A 22,710-nucleotide genomic window follows, 5' to 3' on the forward strand; every position below is an offset into this window, starting at 1 on the left:
CATAAATTATTTGGCCATGAACCTTTGACTACAAGCCAAATTGGTGGACTCACTCATCTCATCTGTGGTGTGGCTCTTCCTTAGCCAGTGCCCAGAGCTTTTCATCTCCATGTCTGTGCCGTGAAGCTGCACAGGCTGGTCTGCCCATACCATCTCGTCCAGCCTCCTCCGCATGGCATTCTGACGACAGCTGGTGTGACCAAATCCACTGCACATTCCTGCCTCTGGTCTTGACTCACACCATTCCTCCTTTTTCATCCCCTGAGGCTGCCTCTCCTTTCAGGGTTTGACTTTTGCCGCAGCGATCCCCTCAAGAGGGCTCAACTGCCCTGGCTCCTGGTCACCTCTCTGCTCCAATCCTATACACTGTTGCCTATGCCACTCACCTGGTTCTAACATCTGACTGTTCTGTGGGTGATTCTTTGCTGTGTGAGCCTCATCTCACCAAGCAGAGTGTAAGAGACTTGAAGGCAGGGTCAATGACTTTTAGCTCTGTATCCGGGTGCCTCGCACAAGAGACAATGGCAGAGATGGACAAGACCCTCTGATGGGCATGTGGATGGAAGCTGCACGCTGAAGGCGAGAGAAGGAAAGCAGGAGGAAGAGGAAAGGAAGGGGGAGAAAGGAGAAGGATGTAAGAGGCAGGGGTGGGGAGGATGTGGAATGTGGAGAGAAGATGGAGACCAGAGAGGGGCGGAGGAGGGAGCGTAGTTGTTATGGGAATTGAGTCTCTCCAACTTAGTAATTTAGTACAGTAACAATACTGTGTAATATATTTGACACTTGTTAAGAGAGTAGCTCTTACATGCTCTCACCACAAAAAAAGAAAGGGTAATTACGTGATATGACAGAAGTGTTCACTAACTCTATGGCAGCTAACATTTTGAGATATATAAGTGTACCAAATCAATACACTGTGCACCTTAAGCTTATACAATTACATCTCAATAAAGCTGGGAGAGGAAAAAACAAAAGAATAGGCTCTCCAACCGCCATGCCAGCCCTGGTAAGAACCCACAACTTTTCTCCGTATCACTGGTGTCCCTGCTTTGTGTCATTCCCCACCTCTCTGGTGATGCCTTTTGCTCTGTCATATGTCCAGCATCCTTGTATTCTGTCTTTCCTCCTATTCAAGTCTGCGCTTAGCCATGGATCTAAGGATGCAAAGGCTGATTGATAAAGGTCACAGGAAGCCTTAAATACTGGGATGAGGATTCTGGACTTCACTCATAGTCAGGGACTGTGAGGGGAGGAGGTGGGAGGCACTGAAGGCTGCTGAGCAGCAGGGGTGGTATTCACGTTTAAAGACAATTTGTCTGACAGTGTTGTGCTAGATGAAATCACGGAGCATGGGGCAAGGAGGTAGCTGTGTGAAAGAAAGAGACTAGAGTAAAAGCCACCGTTTTAGAAGAACCAATGGGATTGGCAGCCGATCATTGTTGGTTGTGCAGAGGCTTACAATGAGTCAAAGGAAACCCCACAGAGAGATGAGCATTAATGAACACCTGTTTCAGGCCGCAATGTGAAATATGCCAGACACAATATTGTGTAATTCCCCTTATATGAAATAGAGAATAGACAAATTCCTAGAATCAGAAAGCAGAAGTTACCAGAAGTTTGGGGTAGATAGGCGTGAGGAGTTATCGCCTCATAGAGTATCTGTTCAGGATGACGACAAAATCCTGAATGTACTTAATGCCACTGAACTTTATGCTTCAAAATGATGACACACACAAATGGAAAAATATTCCATGCTCATGCATCGGGAGAAAAAATGTTGTGAAAATGTCCATATTACCAAAAGCAATCTACAGATTTACTACAATCCCTAGCAAAATATCGACAACATTTTTCAAAGAACTAGAACAAATAATACTAAAATTTGTATGGGACCACAAGAAACCCCTGAATAGTCAAACCAATCTTGAGAAGGAGGAACAAAACCAGAGACATCACAATCCCAGATTTCAAGATGTCCTACAAAGCTATAGTAATCAAAACAGTATGGTGCTGGCACAAAAACAGACACAAAGATCAATGAAACAGAATAGAGAGCCCAGAAATAAACTCACAATTGTATGTTCCAATTAATCTTCAACAAAGGAGGCAAGAGTATGCAATGGGAAAAAGGCAGTCTCTTCAACAAATGCTGCTGGGAAAAATGAACAGCTACATGCAAAACAATGAAACTGGACTACTTTCTTACACCATATACAAAAATAAGCTCAAAATGGATTAAAGACCTAACTGTGAGACCTGAAACCATAAAAGTCCTAGAAGAGAGCACAGGCAATAATTTCTCTGACGGTGACATAGCAGCATTTTTCAAGACATGTCTTCTGAGGCAAGGGAAACAAAAGCAAATATAAACTTTGGGACCTCATCAAAATACAAAACATCTGCACAGTGAAGGAAACAATCAACAAAACTAAAAGACAACCTACTGAATGGGAGAAGATATTCACAAATGACATATCCAATAAGGGGTTAGTATCCAAAATACATAAACCATTTATGCAACTCAACACCAAAAAAAAAAAACCCTAAAAAATCCAATTTAAAAAACAACAGAATACATGAACAGACATTTCTTCAAAGAAGACATCCAGATGGCCAACAGATACAAGAAAAGATGCTCAACATCACTCACCATCAGGGAAATGCAAATCAAAACCACAATGAGATATATCCTCACTATAGTTAATTTTGAGTAACATCAAAAACACAAGAAACAGAGTGTTTCTTGTGAGCCTGGGTGGCTCAGTATGTTAAGTGTCCAACTCTTGGTTTCAGCTCAGGTCATGATCTCACAGTCATTGGATCAAGCCCTGTATCTTGGGATATTCTCTCTCTCTCTCTCTCTCTCTCTCTCTCTCTCTCTCTCTCTCTCTCTCTCTGCCCCTTCCCCACTCACAAATGTGCAGGCACTCACTCTCTCTCTCAGAATAAATAAACATTTTTTAAAAACTACCAGAAACAACAAGTGTTGGTGAGAATATGGAGGAAAGCGAACGCTCTAGCACTGTTAGTGGGAATGCAAACTGGTGCAGTCACCATAGAAAACAGTATTAAGATTCCTCAAAAAATTAAAAATAGAATTACCACATGATCCAGCAATCACATCACTAGGTCTTTACGCAAAGAATACCAAAACGCTAATTTGAAAAGATATGTGCACCCTTATGTTTACTGTGGCATTGTTTACAAAAGCCAAATTATAGAAGCAACCCAAGTGTCCATCCATAGATGAATGGATAAAGAAAAGGTGGTGTATGAGTACAGTGGAATAATACTCAGCCATCAAAAAGAGTGAATCTTCCCATTTGCAATGACATGGGTACATCTAGAGGGTATAATGTTAAGAGGAACAAGTCAGAGAAAGACAGTATCACATGACTTCACTCATATGTGGCATTTAAGAAACAAAACAAATGAACAAAGAAAAAAAGAGACAAAATAACGGATTCTTAATTATAGAGAAAAAACTGATGGTTACCAGAGGGGAGGTTTGTAGGGAGATGGGTGAAATAGGTGAAGGAAATTAAGAGTGCACTTATCATGATGAGAAACGAGCAATGTATAAAATTGTTGAGTCACTATACTGTATATCTAAAAGTAACACAACACTGTACATTAATTATACTAGAATTAAAACTTTTAAAAAACCTTGCCTGGAAAAAAAAAGATTACAGTTGACGCTTGAAAAATGTGGATCTGAACCATGCAGGCCCACTTAAATGTGGATTTGTTTTTAATAAATACAACACAGTACTATAAATGTGTGTATAAATGTATGTATAAATGTTTCCTTATGACTTTTTTTTTTTTTTTTTTTTTTTTTTAGAGAGACAGCAGGGGAGAGAGCAGAGGGAAAGAGAGAATCTCAAGCAGGTTCCATGCTCAGTGCAGAGACTGATGCGGGGCTCTATCCCACAACTCTGGGGATCATGACCTGAGGGGAATTCAAGAGTTGGACACTCAACTAACTGAGCCACCCAGGCACCGCATCTCTTCCTTATGATTTTCTTAATTACATTTTCTTTTCTCTAGCTTACTTTATTGTAAGAACACAGTATATAATACATATTACATACAAAATCTATGTTAATCAACTGGTTATGTTATCAGTAAGGCCTCTGGTCAATAACAGGCTATTAGTAAAGTTTTTGAGGCGTCAAAAGTTACCCATAGATTTTTAACTCCACAGTGCCCCTAACCCTTGTGTTGTTCAAAAGTCAACCATGCTCACCTTAGAATCTTGGATTCTTCACTTTTCTTTTCTGAGGTCAGTTTCTTTTTTTTTTTTTTTTAATGTTTATTTATTTTTGAGAGAGGGAGAGAGACAGAGTGTGAGCAGGGAGGGGCAGAGAGAGAGACACAGAATCTGAAGAAGGCTCCAGGCTCCAAGCCATCAGCACACAGCCTGACACAGGGCTGGAACTCACGAGCTGTGAAATCACTACCTGAGCCAAAGTCAGCCACCCAACAAACTGAGCCACCCAGGTCCCCCTTCTGAGGTCAGTTTCTTAATTTGACAAATAAAAGTAATAATATTTGCCTACCTCATAGGGATTTTCTCTAAGTATCAAATAAAAAATGTGTGTGTGTGTGTGTGTGTGTGTGTGTGTGTGTGTGTGTGTGTGTAAAGAGAAAAAAGGGTGCCTGGGTGGCTCCAACTCTTGATTTCAGCTCAGGTCATGATCTCAGGGTTGTGAGATCCAGCCCTGCATCAGGCTCTGTGCCCAGCACAGAGCCTGCTTGAGATTCTCTCTCACACTTTCTCTGCCTTACCCTTGCTCATGTGCATGTGCGCGCACTCTCTCTCTCTCTCTCTCTCTCTCAAAAAAAAATAAATAAATAAATAAATAAATAAAATAAATAATAAATAAAAATAAAAATAAAGAGAACAAAGAATAGAGATAAAAAACATATGAGAACTTTCCCCTCAGGAAATTCAGTCTTCTGGTAAGAGTCTTTTTTGTTTTGTTTTTTGTTTTTTAATGTTGCTGAGGAATATAAAAAGACTCGAATAGTGGGAACATATACTTTTATCAAAACAAGAATTTTTAATACTATAAAGGTATCAATTCTCTTTACGTATTAACTAATATTTTCAACACCATCCCAATTAAACTTTTAAAAAATGTCTATTTATTTTTGAGAGAACGAGGGACAGAGCAGGAAGAGGGGAGGGGCAAAGAGAGAGAGGGAGACACAGAATCCGAAGCAGGCTCCAGGCTCTGGGCTGTCAGCACAGAGTCTGACACAGGGCTTGAACTCACAAACCGCGGGTCATGACCTAAGCTGAAGTCAGACGTTTAACTGACTGAGCCACCCAGGTGCCCCAACACCATCCCAATTAAACTCTCCTAGATTTTGGAGGGAAATTAGGAGAAGATCTTAATAAAGTGACCTCAAAGCTGTTTTAGAAAAATAGTACTCAGAAAATAATTTGGAAAATTCTGAAGAAGAATTTTGACAAGGGGGACTTACCCTACTAATACAAAAAAATACTGTTATTAAAAGCATCACATTGGACCAACAATTAATCTCTATCCTCTTCCCAACAACATGAAATGCCCTCTTTATTACATAAGTCCCCATATATACTTGAATCTACAAATCTATCATTAGAACACAATAGAGAATTCAAAAATAGATTCAAATATACAAAGGATGAATTATTAGATAAAAATATATGAGTGTAAATGGTTAGCCATTTGGATATGACAAAACTAGACCTGTACCATGTTTCTCATATTCAGTTAAACCCAGATAGATCCAACATTTAAATAATAAGTATGAAACCAAATAAGAAGAAGAAGGATACAAGAATGTAGGTGCAAAAATTAAGTCTGAAAACATTAAAAAAGAGAGTAGTAAAAACATTAATAAACCTAAATAGATACCTGCTTAGAAAGTAATGTCTAATTTAGGAAAACTTATAAACAACAGGAAACCAAAACATCAGACAAAAATAATTTGGAAGATGAGACTGGGGCAGATCAGAATTAATATTTTCAAGGTCCTTGTATTGTTCAGATGGCAAATAAAGATACTAAAAAACATAGGTATTGTGGGAGCACATTTTCAATATTTAAGGGCTACCTCTATAATAAAAGGAATAGAATGAATAAATTATAAGCCAGTAGAAGGAAGCACAGTGGGGAGAAAATCAAACTGAATCACTCTAGTAAAAGGTAGGAAAGGAGAAAAGGAAATATATGGTCAAGAGGAAATATAAAATAAAATGACAGAAGTCCAAATATGTGAGTAATCACAATAGATGTAACTGAATCAAATTCATTGCTAAAAGACACAGAATACCAGACTGAGTGAAAAAAAAAAAAAAGATCAGCTATATAATTAGAAGAAACAATTTTAAAGCAAAGTAACACAGAAAAGTTAAAAATGAAGTCTGGAAAAAAGATCCATCAGCAAAAATGCTAACCTAAGCTAGTTTCAATACACTAATATGAGCAAAAATAAAATGTAAGGCCCAAAGCGGTATAAAGAAGTGACATCATAATAAAATCTATCCATAAGATTAAGTCAATCATATGCTAGGAAGCACCAAGATATTCTCAAATTACATGAAGTAAACTGTCAGGCTTATAAGGAGAAATGAACAAAGCCATCATGTCATTGGCAAACTGTTAGCTCAGCTAAGCAAAATCTAGCACAAGTGTCAGATATTTATATGGCACAATTAACAACGTATAACAAAATACATACAATGAGAACACACGCTCTTTTGAGGCACACATGGAACATCAATGAAAAGTCACTATGTAGAGAACAAAAGAAAAGTCTCCAAAATTCCAAACAATTGATAACATCTTCTGACCAAAATGCAATTAAATTAGAAACAAAGAACACAAAAGAGTGTTAACAGATAACACACTGGTTAAAGAGAAGTTCATAGCAGTTACAAAATAGAAATAAAAATAAAATTACTCTCTAACAAAACTTGCCAAATGTAGCTAAATGCTTCATTAAAAATCAAAAAGACTGACAACAAATGAGCTAAGTACTGAACTCAAGAAGCTAGAAAAAACATAAAAAGCTAAAGAAGAAAACAAAGAATAGAAATTAATGAGGCCACCAAAAAAATCAATAAAGAGAATAACAACAACACCAAAAACAAAAAACCCTTGTTCTTTGAAGTTACTATACAAACCTCTAGTAAGAGGACCAAGAAAAAAGAGAGAAGCCACAAATAAACAGCATTAAAATGAAAGAGGGGACATACATAGATTTTTGAAACTCATCAGAGAACACTGGGAACAGTGGGATTTTACATCAATAAATTTGAAAACTTAGATGAGCTGGACAATTTTCTAAAATATATATGTTACCAAAATTGACTCAACCAAAAGTCTTAAACAAAAGTAGACTGTGATCTTTACATAAATTGAATCATACTTTTAAAAACTCCCCATAACACCCCATCATTATCCCCCACCCCTCACCTCAAAAAAAATATTAGGCATAAACTACTTTCGAGGCAAGTTTCACCAAGCACTCCAAGTTGGCTGGACAGGTGAGGGAGTTGCCATTGGTCAAACTTCCCAGAGCTTATGATTGGCCTGCCTACGGGTGGGTGGTCAGCACTGGTGTGAGAAATGATTTCAAATTGACCTTGAGAGTCCTGAAAACATTAGACTGTAAATGCCAAACTGTGTTTTAAAAAATCATTTAGGGGTGCCTGGGTGGCTCAGTCAGTTAAGCGTCCGACTTCAGCTCAGGTCATGATCTCGCGGTTTGTTGAGTTCGGGCCCTGCGTCAGGCTCTGTGCTGATGGCTCAGAGCCCGGAGCCTGTTTCAGATTCTGCGTCTCCCTCTCTCTCTGACCCTCCCCCGTTCATGCTCTGTCTCTCTGTCTCAAAAATAAATAAATGTTAAAAAAAATAATAAAAATAAAAAATCATTTAAAAAAGGGGTGCCTGGGTGGCTCAGTTGGTTAAGCATCTGACTCCTGGCAATGGCTCAGGTCACGATCTCACAGTTCATAAGTTCAAGCCCCGCATCAAGCTCTGTGCTGGCAGTGTGGAGGCTGCTTGGGATTCTCTCTGCCCTCTCTCTCTCTGCCCCTCTCCTCCTTCTCTATCAAAAATAAATAAACATTTTAAAAAATAAAAAATAAATTAAAAAGCACTACAAATCATTTAATGAGGTTTATAAGTTTGAGACCACTTACTCTTTATACCATTTTATATCATTTATAAGGCCAGCACACGAAAACGAAATTATAAAACAATCTCTCACCGATATAAACAATGATGCCAAATCATGTGACTAGCTCCACAAGGTAGATGTTACTATTCCCATTTCATTGATGAGGAAAACGAAGGCAGGGAACTTTCCAGGGCCACCAGGCTCTGAGTGGAGCTGGATTTAGTCCCAGTCTACTCTGCTCTTTTCTCTTCCCTCCAGGGCAGGGCTCCAGAGTGAAGGTCCCCTCCCCTCCACCCTTCCCCGAGGAGGTGGCTGGTGGGGGAAAGAGACCTCCCGGCTGGGAACTTACCAGGATGGGCTCCACCAGCCTCCCCTCTGGCATGACGGAGCGGTTCATCTTGGCGATGTGCTCCAGTGTGGCCAAGGCAGCCTGAGTGTTCCCAGTGGAGACATTGAAGCGAGCAGACTCAGGAATAAACTGGGCGCAGAAGGAAAGAACATCAGAGTTGCAACTGCTGGGACCCCGGGGGTTCGGCTATTACTGCTGCATACGTCATGCCGCCCCAGTTTCCAGATGGAAGATTAGCAAGCACAAAGCCACACCAACAGCAGGCAGGCATCCTGTGCATTCCAAGTGGTTCCGGAACAAATAAGGTCATCTTCTCCTTATTGGAGTTCCATCTTGATGACAGCGGGTCAGTACGGATTTGCAGCAATTCAGCTCAACCTACTTGTTAACACAAGTAAATTCTTACATTCGCTTGGGAAATAGCTGCTGCCCCAGGGCCTCCACTTCTCTGTCACCCCAGCCTCTCCCCAGTAGCCCTGCGACCTCCCACATGCAACACCCCACAGCATGACTACAGCAGGGACCTCTAGCACCCATGAGGTGGAAGAATTGCTCCTGACTGGCCAGACCCTCAACCCCACTGATTGTTGAATGTCTTGAACACGACACCCAGAAAACGGTACAGGCCTCTATGGAAGCTGGGACCTTGAAAATCACCTTGGACCACTTCCTGCCCCTCATGCCTCACATCCAGTCAAGGCCAGCTGGTTCTTCCTGAGAAAAGCACCTCCCCCAGCAGCACCCTGCTCCCCACCTGGTGGCCAGGAGCCAGCGGGCAGGGCAGCTCCTCCTCATCGCCCACCAGGATTATTCTGACTGCTTTCCTGGCCTTTTCTGTGTTCCCTCCCATCCAGGCTCCATGGAGCCATGAGCCAGCTTCCCAGCACCCCTCATCCCAGCCTGCCTGCTCTTCCCCAAACGTGTCCCGCATTTCACGCCTTCATGACTGGGCTGATGCAGCAGTCCTGCCAAAATGCCCTTTCCCCACTGTCCGGGGATCCCAATGCAGGCCGTTCCATCCCACAAGGCCAAATTCAAGAGCACCACCCCACTGGAACAAACCACTCTCTCCCCTGCACAGCCACAGAAGGAAAGCTGTTATGGCGCCTACCGAGTCTCACTGGTACTACCAGCTTTTACATTCATATCTATGGAGCCTGCTTCAGATTCTGTGTCTCCCTCTCTCTCTGCCCCCTACCCTTCTAGTGTTCTCTCTCTCTCTCTCTCTCTCTCTCTCTCTCAAAATAAACAAATAAATAAAAATTAAAATGCCCCAAACTTGAAGTATTCCAGCAAAGCTGCAAGTATTCTGGCAGAGACAGGATGTGTACTTTGGGCTGGGGTATGAAACAAATGCCCTTCGAGCACCCTTCTGAAATCTGAAATTCTTTGATTCCACAGTGTTAGGTGACAAACACACAAAATACATCCCAGTTCCACTGAGTGGCCAACCTCGACTTTGAACAACGAACATAATTCAACGGAACCTAAGGAAGATGGTGATTCTGCACATTAGTGGGAGAGCAGAAGGACAAACCAGCTGGCCTGCAGTGGCCTGAGAATGCGTACAAGGCATCCAACTACCTGCTCTAAAGCTTAGAGAGGGGTCAGACCAAATAGGGCAGAGTTATCAGACGAAATGTTCAGTAATGAACAATCATAACGCAGGATACAGGAGGGGAGGGATGAAGTGGACTGAGACAGTTTTGAGCAAAGGGAAGATGCAGGTATGAGGTAGGTACTTGTGGGGACACTGGCCCAGCTGGAGGGGAGGACCAGAGGGAGGCTGTGAACGTCCTCACCTTGAAGGCCAAGATGAGGATAATGCCAGGAATAGAGGCGATGCGGATGAGCCACCGCCACCCGATGGTGGGGATGACCACAGAGGCCAGGCCGATGATAAGCAGGGAGCCAGCCAGCCAGAAAACCTGGGGAGAGAAGGGGCACCTGAGTGGCTCAGTCGGTGAAGCGTCCGACTTTGGTTCAGGTCACGATCTTATGGGTCATGAGTTCAAGCCCCACGTGGGGCTCTGTGCTGACAGCTCAGAGCCTGGAGCCTGCTTCGGATTCTGTGTCTCCCTCTCTCTCTGCCCCTCCCCAACTAGCAGTTTGTTTCTCTCTGTCTCTCAAAAATGAATAAGGGTAAGGAAAAGAAAAGAAGAGAAGAGAAGAGAAGAGAAGAGAAGAGAAGAGAAGAGAAGAGAAGAGAAGAGAAGAGAAAAAAAGAAAAGAAAAGAAAAGAAAAGAAAAGAAAAGAAAAGAAAAGAAAAGAAAAGAAAACCTGGGGAGAGAATGGAAGATTAATAGTCTTCCCATCAGGGTGCCTGGCTGGTTCAGTCAGTAAAGCATGCGACTCTTGATCTCAGGGTTGTAAGTTCAAGTCCCACGTTGGGTGTAGAGATTACTTGAAAATAAAATCTTTAAAATTCCTCCTATCGAGTGTGCTCAACACCACCTCTCCCAGGAGCCTCTCTGTCAAGCATTTCGGTATGAGAGGAGAGAGGGGGAGAAGAGGAGAGGGGGGAAAGGGTCTTTGAGGAGCTGAGGCCCAGGTTCTAATCCCAGCACGACCTCTATGACCTGGATGAACTCGGAACATCGCTTCACTTCAACATGGCCCAGTTTGCTTGTCTATAAATAGAAGGCTCACTAGACAGGGGGTCAGCAATATCGCCAAAGTTTTAAAAACCTGAGACAGTGATATTGCTTTCCCTGTTGAATAAATAATAGATTTACTGGTTCATAACTCAAAAGGCACAAAGGAAAATGCTGAAAATATTCTCTTCCTCTCTGAGTTCCCTGTTGTCCAGTCTTTTCTCAGAAGGAATCAATATCACCAATTTCCTGTGTGTCCTTCCAAAGTTGTTCTAAGCATATACAAGCTAATAAGGATATATCTTGCTCTTCTCTTTTTTCACAAATGACATCAGAGTATAAATATTGCTTTTTGTACTGAAAAATGTATCTTGAAGATAATTTCACATCAACAAATAACATGGCAGCCAATTATGGCCAGGCTCCATGGGTTTGGGAATTAGAACAATTCCAAGTATTAGCCCGAGCATTATCTCCCCCTGGAAGATAGAGACTAAATGACAACCCAACTCCACCTCACAGAGGTGGAGAGAAGATGATATAAAAAAAAAAAAGGGAGACTAATTAAGGGATGATTATTTTATCACGAAAGACTTCTATTATAAAACATGAGCAAGAGTATTTCAGAAAGTGCTAAGGACTATGAAACAAAAAGAGAGAGAGAGAGAGAAATGTCCAGGAGTGTGACTTGAGTGCTGAGGGATGAACTTTCTGGAGAGGCAACAAACAAGACTAGGGGTAAGCTGTTGCAGTGGACCAGATCACAGGTGATGCAGCACTGTAAAGGATTTTAGGAGCAACATGGCAAAAAATTTAAAAGATGAAGATTTGGCACAGATATTAGAGGTAAAGGTGACAGGGTCTGCTGATAGACAATGCAACTGAGGGCCCATCAATAAGGAATGAATCAGCAGGGCTTGGTGACAGATTGAACAGGCGGGGGTGATGGGACAGGAGGGGTCGGGGTTGGTTCTTGAGTTTGCATCCCTGATACAGTGGGAACATGGAAATAAGAGGTTTCAGGGGAACATGAAGAGGTGAAATCTATCCATATTATATTTGTGGAGCCTATATGATAGTCAAGTGACTGTCAAGTAGTCTGTTGGCTACCTGCATCTGAAGTTCAAGGACATGCTCTTGGTTGTAGATAAAGATTTTTGGCGTTTACAAATATAGATAGCTAAAAACACTGGAATTAATTAGATGACCCAAGGAGAGCAGGAAAGTAAGACGAGCAAGGAGAAGACCTAACCAGCAAGCATGCCGATGAATGAATGGCAGGCGAAAGAGAAAATGTCCACAGATAAGCTTGAGCAGGACTAGCCCATTAAATAATGTTAAGTGTAAAATCCAAATGCTAAGTATCAAAAGTGTGTGCATTCAGTTTAACCAAGATCAGAAGAAAGTCTGGCAGCTACCACTAACCCTGGAGAGCAGATGGGATGCCCAAAAAGGGGTAGCTGTAAAGAGTTAGCACAGCAGTGTTTGTTATGTTCTTTTGTATTTTTGGTTGCCTAAATTTAGTGTTGGAAAAATTTGAAATAAATTTTATTTATTATTATTATTAATGTTTATTTATTTTTGAGACAGAGAGAGACAGAGCACGAGCAGAGGAGGGGCACAGAGAGAGGGAGGCACAGAGTCCAAAGCAGGCTCCAGGCTCTGAGCTGTCAGCACAGAGCCTGACACGGGGCTTGAACTCATGAGCTGTGACATCATGACCTGAGCGGAAGTTGGATGCTTAACCCACTAAGCCATTCAGGCGCCTCTATTATTTTTTTTTTTTAAAGTAGGCTTCATGCCCAGCACAATGCCCAACATGGAGTTTGAACTCATGACCCTAAGATCAAGACCTGAGCTGAGATCAAGAGTCAGACACTTAACCAACTGAGCCACCCGGGCGCCCCTAAAATAAATTTTAAAATATTCTCCTACTGCTTTTTTTATTGTCAAATATGTTTCAGTGAGACGAGATGTCTCTTTCCTGGATTGCCTGAAAGTCAGGGCTTCTGGATAGTGATAGATGGTACAAGGGCATCTAGATTCGTTGACTTGGCTTCTGGATGCAAAACCTCTCCTCAGGGGTCAGCGGAGCCTGGGGAAGGCTTGGAAGCATCCCAGTCTTCTCCCCTGGATAGATGGCCCAGCCGGACGAGGCACTTATGGAATGTCCCCACAGGCGGGGGCCAATTATGGCCTGGCAGATACCAGTAACCCTGGAGAGCAGATGGGATGCCCAAAAAGGGGTAGCTGTGTCCTCCCCACCGCCCCCCCGCTCCCACTCATTGGGAAGAGGAAGTCCATCCCAGATGCATTCCTGGGCTTCTCTCATTCCCCTGAAGCCAGGGCTCAGAGCACCTCAGACTAGGACCTCCAGCATCAAACATTCCCAGTGCTCACCAGTTCAAACCAAGAAATCGGCAGTGTGCTGATCAAATAATCAACAATCGATCGGCCAGAAGAAAAACCATGTACATCGTATCCTTTAGGATCCGAAGACTGAAGACTGAGTAGATTTCCTTTTTTACCTTACCTGAGACAAGGGGAGCATATAGCCTCGATATTTTGTAGGCAAAAATTCAGTCTTTATGATTAGCCTAAACAGGAAGGGAGGTGAAACAAAATAATTTTGTTTTTATCAAAGCAAATAACTTTAAAAAAATCATAACTTTTCTTATCACAGAGGTGAAAATGTAGACTTCACCATTATGAAGTGGCAAGAAATATATTTTTATATATAATATGTAACCATATCTTGTTATACATACATAACAATCTCTTTCAGTGGTCTCTCTCTGCTTTGCAAATGCACTTAGTCTTCAGTCACAGAGCAATGGCACATATATACATATATACACACACATACATATATATATACACACACATACATATATATACACACACGTGTGTATATGTATATATACATATACATGTGTATATATATACGTATATATATACACACACGTATACGTATGTATATATACATATATACGTACATATACACATGTGTATATATATACGTATATACATATGTGTGTGTGTGTGTGTATGCATATATATAGCTCCCAGTTCCTGCTAATATTTGGTCTTTGACTCTGGTTTCTGACACAGAACACTGAGAATCCTTGGAATTCCCTGATCCAAAGGAGCATCATTTGTTTTAATGAGATGGCTCTTGTTGAGCTCCTGAATGGTGGCCGGTCATAAAAGACCAAGCCGTGATTAGAACCTTGGGTCTTTCAGCCCTGTCCCCCATCCTCTGGAGAGAGGGGGGGTGGTGGAAAATGAGCTGATAATCAGTCATGCCTCCCGAACGAAGCCTCCATAAAAATCCCTAACATACAAGGTTCAGAGAGTTGCCAGGCGGGTGAACACATCTATGGGCTGGGCCGGGTGGGTGGGTGTGCCAGAAACTCCACAGGGACAGAAGCTCCGCTCTCAGGACCCTTCCAGACCTTGCCCTCTGTCCATCTCTTCATCTGGCTGTTCATCTGTTTCTTCTAAAATCTCCTTTGTAATAAAACTGCAATAGGAAGTAAACTGTTTTCCGGGGTTCTGCGAGTTTCTCTACCAAATTAGTGCGTCCGAGGAACAATTTGTGGCAACTTCCAATTTGTAACAAGTTGGACAGAAATTGTGGAGAACGTGGGGACCTACTACTTGTGATTGGTGTCTGAGATGGGTGACCCTCGCGGGACTGAGCCCTACACTTGTAGGGTCAGGTTCAGATCCAGTTAGGGTCAGAATCGAATCAAACTGTATACCAGCCGGCTGGTGTTGAAAAACTGGTTGGTGTGTAAATAACCCACACACTTAGTGTCAGAAGTGCAGATGTCAGAAGTATTGAGTGTGAGCGTGTAAAGGAAAACAGAAGTTTCTCCTCAACAATTATGTTTTGCTGTATAATTGCTAACAGGGCCAATATCCACATAAGAGAACGAGAAGAAACTTACAGCTGCTCCTCTGTTGACATGCTTATTCCCGAAATTATTTTAAGCCTTCTACCATTTAAGAGAGATAAGCCTCATTTTTTTTGCACCACCACTCCCCTCCCCCCACCATGCCGCAAAGTTGGCAAAATGTTTTGCCAAGCCTGATTCCCTTTTCTAAAACACACTTGGGAAATTAAAATACACCTGAAAGGAAGTAAATAGTTACCACAACACATGATGACAGTCAAAGCACTGGTTTCTAATAAAGTACATATTAATTTTGTGTATAGACAAATAAAGAGAATCATATTCCATCAGTTTTCTAATTGCTCTTCTCTGTTGCGGTTATTAACCAGGGTTTGGGCTTTCTTGGTAGCTTTATTGCTCCTTCCTGAGGGATGTTTTAAAATCCCAGCTCACTTCTACTCCTGTAGGGCTCCAAAGCTCAGAGTGGGGCTTAATTTATGCCCCAGGGAAGAATAGTCTTTCTTCAACACATTAAGGTAATAATTAGGTGCTTTGATATCTCCTAATATATTCTAAGGGTAACTTGCTCCAAGGCACCCAGGAGAGAGTAGCCTGAGGGGCCCTGTTAATTTAAGGGAGGTTCCAAGTTGCTGAACATTCAATGGAACACCTTTCCCACGCCCAGGCCCAGAAGACACCACGCACTTCTCCCGGGGCAGATGAGGACAAGCAGCCACAATCTGGTTCAGCATTCCCCCTCTGCTTTGCAAATGCACTTAGACACAGTCTTCCGTCACAGGGCAAGGGCACTTTAAAACAGTGACTCCTAGGGGCGCCTGGGTGGCTCAGTCGGTTAAGCGTCCAACTTCGGCTCCAGTCAAGATCTCAAGGTTGGTGAGTTTGAGCCCCGCATCGGGCTCTGTGCTGACAGCTCGGAGCCTGGAGCCTGCTTTGGATTCTGTGTTTCCCTCTCTCTCTCTCTCTCTGCACTCCCCACTTGCACTCTGTCTCTCTCTCTCAAAAATAAATAAACACTGAAACACACACACACACACACACACACACACACACAGTGACTCCTAAATGTGAAAGGGGCTTCTGATCAAACTAAACTCTTGCAACAAATCCTCAAGAAATGAATAGATTGCGTTTGTTTCCTACCTCATATGGCACTTCTGCCTACCATTTTGTCTAACGAGATAAAGATCAGCCTTAGGGATGGAAAAGTTGACACACGTTCAATCTAGTGCACTCTGCTGGCCTCACCATCAAACAAACGTCATTTAATGAGCAAATAGCTCTTAGCAGCCATCACTTCAATCAATCAATCAATCAATCAATCGACCAGTCATTCGCTGAAAAATTAGCCCAAGTGGGGTCTTATCCATCTGCAACTTATTGATGCTATTGACCCATTGACCACAGAGTGTGTAAGTATCTGGGGGTGTACATATCCTCCTGTTAAGCATCCCCCAGGTGAAGTCTTTACCCTTGTGCATGGCCAGACACACCACAGCCCACCATTGTCCGCAGGAAGACAAACCAGATGTACGAGGGAGAGAAAGAGGTCAGCAAGGAGAAGTAGGCTCCCCACAGGAACGAGATGAGCAAAATCTAAAGCAACAAAAGGAGACTTATTAATGGGGCCTGCGTCAAAGGAAGGCACAGGAGAAAATTTAACTTCCGAAGGTGATTTCGTAATTTCCATCTGGCCGCTTGCTTCTCTGAGCAGCTAATGCACAGGCAGATCACCAATCTCTCCGGATCTTCAAGCGACACAAACAGTGCCACTGTAGTGCCTGAAAGCCCAGGCATTCCAAATTTACACCATGTGTCAAAACCGCCCAACTGCCTCCACCCTGACAGGTGACAGGAGCCTAAACTTGGAAATCAGGGTGCAAAAAATTGCCCTCGCTAGAGCACCGTGAAGCACGGTCTTGGAAGGGGCATGAGGAGAAAATTTTAAGTAATTGCTTTTTCTCTTTTTCTTCGTACTTTAAGAATAGTACAAATTCACAGTAGAGAATATGGAAGAAAAAGAGAAAAACAAGATATTTAAATCTTGCTTGACTTGCTTGACTCCCCAACCCAAAGAAAATACTGTTAACATGTTTTTATTCTATTTTCCCTGTTTGAAAGGGAAAAAATATTTTTAATGGCTGCAAAATATTCCAGTGGAAAGGACTAGAATACATAATACAATGCATAAACCCGTCCCCTATAGTTTAATGCTGAGGTTTTCTCACTATTACAATTGGCCATGACAATGTCTGTGCATAAATCTCTGTGGTTCTCTGGTGATCCAAACAGGCTAGATTTCTGGAATGAAAATGATCAGGGGCGCCTGGGTGGTTCAGTCAGGAAAGCATCCAACTCTTGGTTTCAGCTCAGATCATGATTTCACAGTTTGTGAGTTTGAGCTTGGGATTCTCTCTCCCTCTCTCTCTGCCCCCCCCCCCACACACACACTCTCTCTCTTTCCCAAAATAAATATTTTTTTTAAAAAGAGAGAGAGAAGCAGTGGTGGCATCATCACAAAGGAAAACATAAAAGAGAATTACAAATCCTTCTTCAAGGCCAACCTACCTTCCAGCGGCCATATCTGTCAGCCAGAAGGCCAAAGAGGATGCTGAATACCATGTAGCCAAAAAACACCATCTGGAGGTGGAGTGAGAAAAAATTATCCTGTGGGCAGGCTAATATGCTGCTTACTCCGTTTCCCATTCCTCCATTTTAACGAAAAGCCGACTGGACACGTGTGAAGGTGAAGGAAAGTGAAGAATGTGTGTTCACAAAACTTTCCTGTCTCTGGTTAACATGTTCAGGGCTCCCGAGGCTGATGTCTCCCCTTGGCTCACCCCACACCTGGAGACACTGCCTCCAGGTGGAAACAGGAGTCGAAGGAACAGGTCACTGCTTCCCCTCTGATCCAAGATGATGGCACTGGCCTCATTCTACTCAGATGTATCATCGTGAATTTCCATTTTAAGAATTAAGAAAGACAAACTCCAATCATTCATGACCTGCCTTATTCCACACGTAAGTTGAGACTTCTAGAAGTAATTTTCCTTTGTGTTCTCACAGGGAAACAGAAACTTTAAACAAACACCAAAAGAATCATTTAGAAACACTCTTCAAAACTAATACAAATCTATTTCTTTTCCTCACTTGCTCTCACAATGGCTTGTCCTACACTGATAAAATTCGAGAAGCTAGATATGATTACCAGCATTTTAACTCAGCCTGAGCTGTGATCTGATGTCTGTGCCTTTAGGCTACTTATTTTTCTTCTTTCAGGCAGTTCCAGGCTTCGCTAGCTTTCCTTCCTAGTAAGATCTCGGACTGATTGCCTCTAGGGTAATCAAAGGAAAGGTGTTAGCTTGCATTTCTAAGACTTTTTCAATAAGAGAGCTGTTTCTCTCTGCCTGCTTTGCTTTCTTTCTTTCTCCCTTCCCTACTCATCTTAAGGAAGACTCAAACACATTTCTTCCACTGGGAACTATATTAAAAAAGAAAACAACAACCCATATCTATTCTTGAACACAAAGCCATGTTTTTCCTCTGTGCACTGTACTTTCCAGGATAGAAGCGGGGGCGGGGGGCGGGGGGCGGGGAGGGAAGAAGTCAGTGCTTTCTAAATGCCAAGACTTTTTATTCTGGAATATTTTCTTTCTGATTGTTGGTATTAATGTGCACTTTTTCTTTTAAATTTTTTTTTTCTTAACGTTTATTTATTATTGAGAGACAGAGAGAGATAGAGCATGAGCATGGGAGGGGCAGAGAGAGGAGGAGACACAGAATCTGAAACAGGCTCCAGGCTCTGAGCAGTCAGCACAGAGCCTGACACGGGGCTTGAAATCATGGACTGTGAGATCATGACCTGAGCTGAAGTCGGACACTCAACCAACTGAGCCACCCAGGCGCCCCAATGTGCACTTTTTTTTTGAAAGATGATAGCTGATAGCAAGATTTTTTACCTCTTTCTCATTGTCTAATGACCTTAATTATCAATTATCAAATATGTGTGTGTGTGTATATGTGCGTGTGTGTGTGTATTAATGTCAACCCTATGTCAGCCACTCAGTTAAAAAAAAATTATACCAGTTAAAAAATAATTATATCAGGGGCACATGGGTGGCTCAGTTGGTTAAGTATCTGACTCTTGATTTCAGCTCAGGTCATGATCTCATAGTTCATGAGTTCAAGCCCCACATCAGGCTCCGTGCTGACAGTGTGGAGCCTATTTGGGATCCTCTCCCTCCCTCTCTCTGCCTCCCCCCTCTCTCAAAAATAAAAAAAAAATTAATTTTTTGCAAACTTAAGAAAAAAATCATGTCAGTGGGGTGCCTGGTGGCTTAGTCAGTTAAGCATCAACTCTTGATCTCGGCTCAGGTCCTGATCTCAGATCCTGAGTTCAAGTCCTGCATTGGGCTCTGTGCTGGGTGTGAAAACTACAAAAAAAAATCATATCAGTTGGCGAATCTCAAAATTTGGGTATCCCTGAAATTAAGCAGTTTCTATCATGGAGTTATCAAACTCCCTCCAAGAAGGAAGAAGACTTGACCAGACTTGAATAAAAGGAAGTCATACACAAACCACCCAGGGCAGAGAGGAAAGTGGCTCTTTGGATTTAAAACATTTTTGTTGGGGCGCCTGGGTGGCGCAGTCGGTTAAGCGTCCGACTTCAGCCAGGTCACGATCTCACGGTCCGGGAGTTCGAGCCCCGCGTCAGGCTCTGGGCTGACGGCTCAGAGCCTGGAGCCTGTTTCCGATTCTGTGTCTCCCTCTCTCTCTGCTCCTCCCCCGTTCATGCTCTGTCTCTCTCTGTCCCAAAAATAAATAAACGTTGAAAAAAAAAAATTTAAAACATTTTTGTTGATTGAGGTGTTATGTTGCATCTAAGTTGCAACCAGATTAAATTTAATTAACTAATAAAGGTGAAGGAAAGAGTCAAATTAAATTTAAAGTTTCCTCTGTTCTCTCCCATCAGTGGCAGTTGTCTTTTTTTTTCTTTCCTGTTTTCTTTCCATTCAGGGTAAAGAAATGACTTTCCTAAGGCTGAGTTGTTTATTATTAAGCATATCTGGAGCACAAACCTTGACTCAAAGCCTGTGTGAACCCCAAAGCTTGTGAACACTGATCCTGTTGGAAAAGCACACAGAGGCTTGAAGACACAAAACTCTCTTTCTCCCTGCCTCTCCCTGCTCTCTTCCAAGGGGTCTGCCTTTTCTGCAGGCCCTTATTTCTAGCATAGAAAAGACTCTTCTATTTCTGTTTCACACACCCCATGAAGTTTTGTTTCTTCAGTCACAAAACACGAGGAACCGTAATTCATCCAACTTCTTCAAGGTTTTACAATTAACTTCTCGGGCCAGGCTGACCAGAAGGTGGTGTTGGGGTTGGGGAAAGGGAAGCCTGGGAGATGGTGAACATGTGGCCACCTGGCTGAATCAGTCTGGGCCCCTCCTTGTAAGCAAGGCTGTGGTCAGTGAGCCCAGAGCACAGTTGCCCACGGTGGATGGGACTCACAGCCAGGATACAGACACTAAAGAATGGTAGTCGGCCAGGAACTCTGAGCAAGAAATGGTCTCATCAGGGGTGACTTGAATTCCCTAGAGGACAGTTCTTGGAGAGGGGACCCACCTAACAAGGAAGTCGTGTTACAGCTGATGTTAGGGAGCCTCCTTAGATGCCACCGGGAACAACATAAACGCAACTGATGAAATGTCAGTTGTAAGTGTCAAAAGCGAACCATGTAATATAGTTTCGTGAGGTGACAGACGCAAACACCACAGCTGGATCTCCCAGCATCCTTGGGAATCAAGACGTGTGTGGCCACAAAGCCAGCTGGGGCGTGGTGCAGCTATCATTACACGAAACCTTACAACAGTCACTCTACCGGTCCAGGATCGACAAGCAATGCTCTCAAAATTGCAACTAACTTTTGTACATAGAAGAAAATGAAAAATGGCTGAGTCGCTTAATTACAAGCCCAGGTAAGGTCTTCAGCTATTTTTATTTATACCCCTTCCCTTTTCTAAAAGTAGTAGAACTTCAGGGGTGCCTGGGTGGCTCAGTCACTTAAGTGGTTGACTCTTGACTTCAGCTCAGGTCATGATCTCACAGTTGGTGGAAACTGCTTGGGATTCTGTCTCTCTCCCTCTCTCTCTGCCCCTTCCCTGCTGGTACTCTCTCGCTCGCTCTCTCTCTCTCTCTCAAAATAAATAAATAAACTTTTAAAAATGTAATAGAAAATTTTATATATATATATATATATATATATATATATATATATATATACATACACATACAATTTGTCAAATTGGTTTCCATATAACACCCAGTGCTCCTCCCAGCAGGGCCCTCCTCAATGCCCATCACCCACCTTCCCCTCTCTCCCACTCCCCATCAGCCCTCAGTTTATTCTCAGTATTTAAGAGTCTCTTATGGTTTGCCTCCTTCCCTCTCTGTAACTTTTTCCCCCCTTCATCTCCCCCCAGTCTTCTGTTAAGTTTCTCAGGATCCACATAAGAGTGAAAACATATGGTATCTGTTGTTCTCTGCCTGACTTATTTCACTTAGCATAATAATCACCAGTTCCATCCACGTTGCTACAAAAGGCCATATTTCATTCTTTCTCATTGCCAACTACTATTCCATTGTGTATATAAACCACAGTTTCTTTATGCATTCATCAGTTGATGGACATTTAGGCTCTTTCCATAATTTGGCTATAGTTGAAAGTGCTGCTATAAACATTGGGGTACAAGTGCCCCTATGCATCAGTACTCCTGTACCCCTTGGGGAAATTCCTAGCAGTGCTACTGCTGGGTCATAGGGTAAGTCTATTTTTAATTTTTTGAGGAACCTCCACACTGTTTTCCAGAGCGGCTGCACCAGTTTGCATTCCCACCAGCAGTGCAAGAAGGTTCCCCTTTCTCCACATCCTCGCTGGCATCTATAGTCTCCTGATTTGTTCATTTTAGCCACTCTGACTGGCGTGAGGTGGTATCTCAGTGTGTTTTTGATTTGTATTTCCCTGATGAGGAGTGACGTTGAGCATCTTTTCAAGTGCCTGTTGGCCATCTGGATGTCTTCTTTAGAGAAGTGTCTATTCATGTCTTCTGCGCATTTCTTCATGGATTATTTGTTTTTTGGGTGTGGAGTTTGGTGAGTTCTTTACAGATTTTAGATACTAGCCCTTTGTCCGATATGTCATTTGCAAATATCTTTTCCCATTCCTCCGGTTGCCTTTTAGTTTTGCTGATTGTTTCCTTTGCAGTGCAGAAAATTTTTATGTTCATGAGGTCCCAATGAACTATTGGGGATGTGCCAAGTAAGAAATTGCTTTTAATTCCCTTGCCTTTGGGGATGTGTCAAGCAAGAAATTGCTACGGCTGAGGTCAGAGAGGTTTTTTCCTGCTTTCTCCTCTAGACTCTTGATGGTTTCCTGTCTCACATTCAGGTCCTTCATCCATTTTGAGCTTATTTTTGTGAATGGTGTGAGAAAGTGGTCTAGTTTCAACCTTCTTCATGTTGCTGTCCAGTTCTCCCAGAACCATTTGTTAAAGAGACTGTCTTTTTTCCATTGGATATTCTTTCCTGCTTTGTCAAAGATTAGGTGGCCATACTTTTGTGGGTCCAATTCTGGAGTCTCTATGCTATTCCATTGATCTATGTGTCTGTTTT

The 22,710-nt window shown here is 42.4% G+C and overlaps 1 protein-coding gene across 1 annotated transcript in view; it reads right to left on the reverse strand.

Moving 5' to 3' along the window:
- SVOPL (SVOP like) overlaps window positions 1-22,710 on the reverse strand; it is a 67,608-nt gene that overhangs the window by 36,489 nt on the left and 8,409 nt on the right. Inside the window, exons 4-8 of the mRNA XM_032592460.1 lie at window positions 17,608-17,679; window positions 16,511-16,635; window positions 13,656-13,719; window positions 10,330-10,455; window positions 8,528-8,656 (exon numbers count right to left, since the gene is read on the reverse strand). Of these exons, the coding sequence (XP_032448351.1) occupies window positions 8,528-8,656; window positions 10,330-10,455; window positions 13,656-13,719; window positions 16,511-16,635; window positions 17,608-17,679 (516 nt within the window). The remainder of the gene's footprint in view (window positions 1-8,527; window positions 8,657-10,329; window positions 10,456-13,655; window positions 13,720-16,510; window positions 16,636-17,607; window positions 17,680-22,710) is intronic.

Source organism: Lynx canadensis, chromosome A2, assembly GCF_007474595.2.
Source record: "Lynx canadensis isolate LIC74 chromosome A2, mLynCan4.pri.v2, whole genome shotgun sequence".
Classification (NCBI taxonomy): domain Eukaryota; kingdom Metazoa; phylum Chordata; class Mammalia; order Carnivora; family Felidae; genus Lynx; species Lynx canadensis.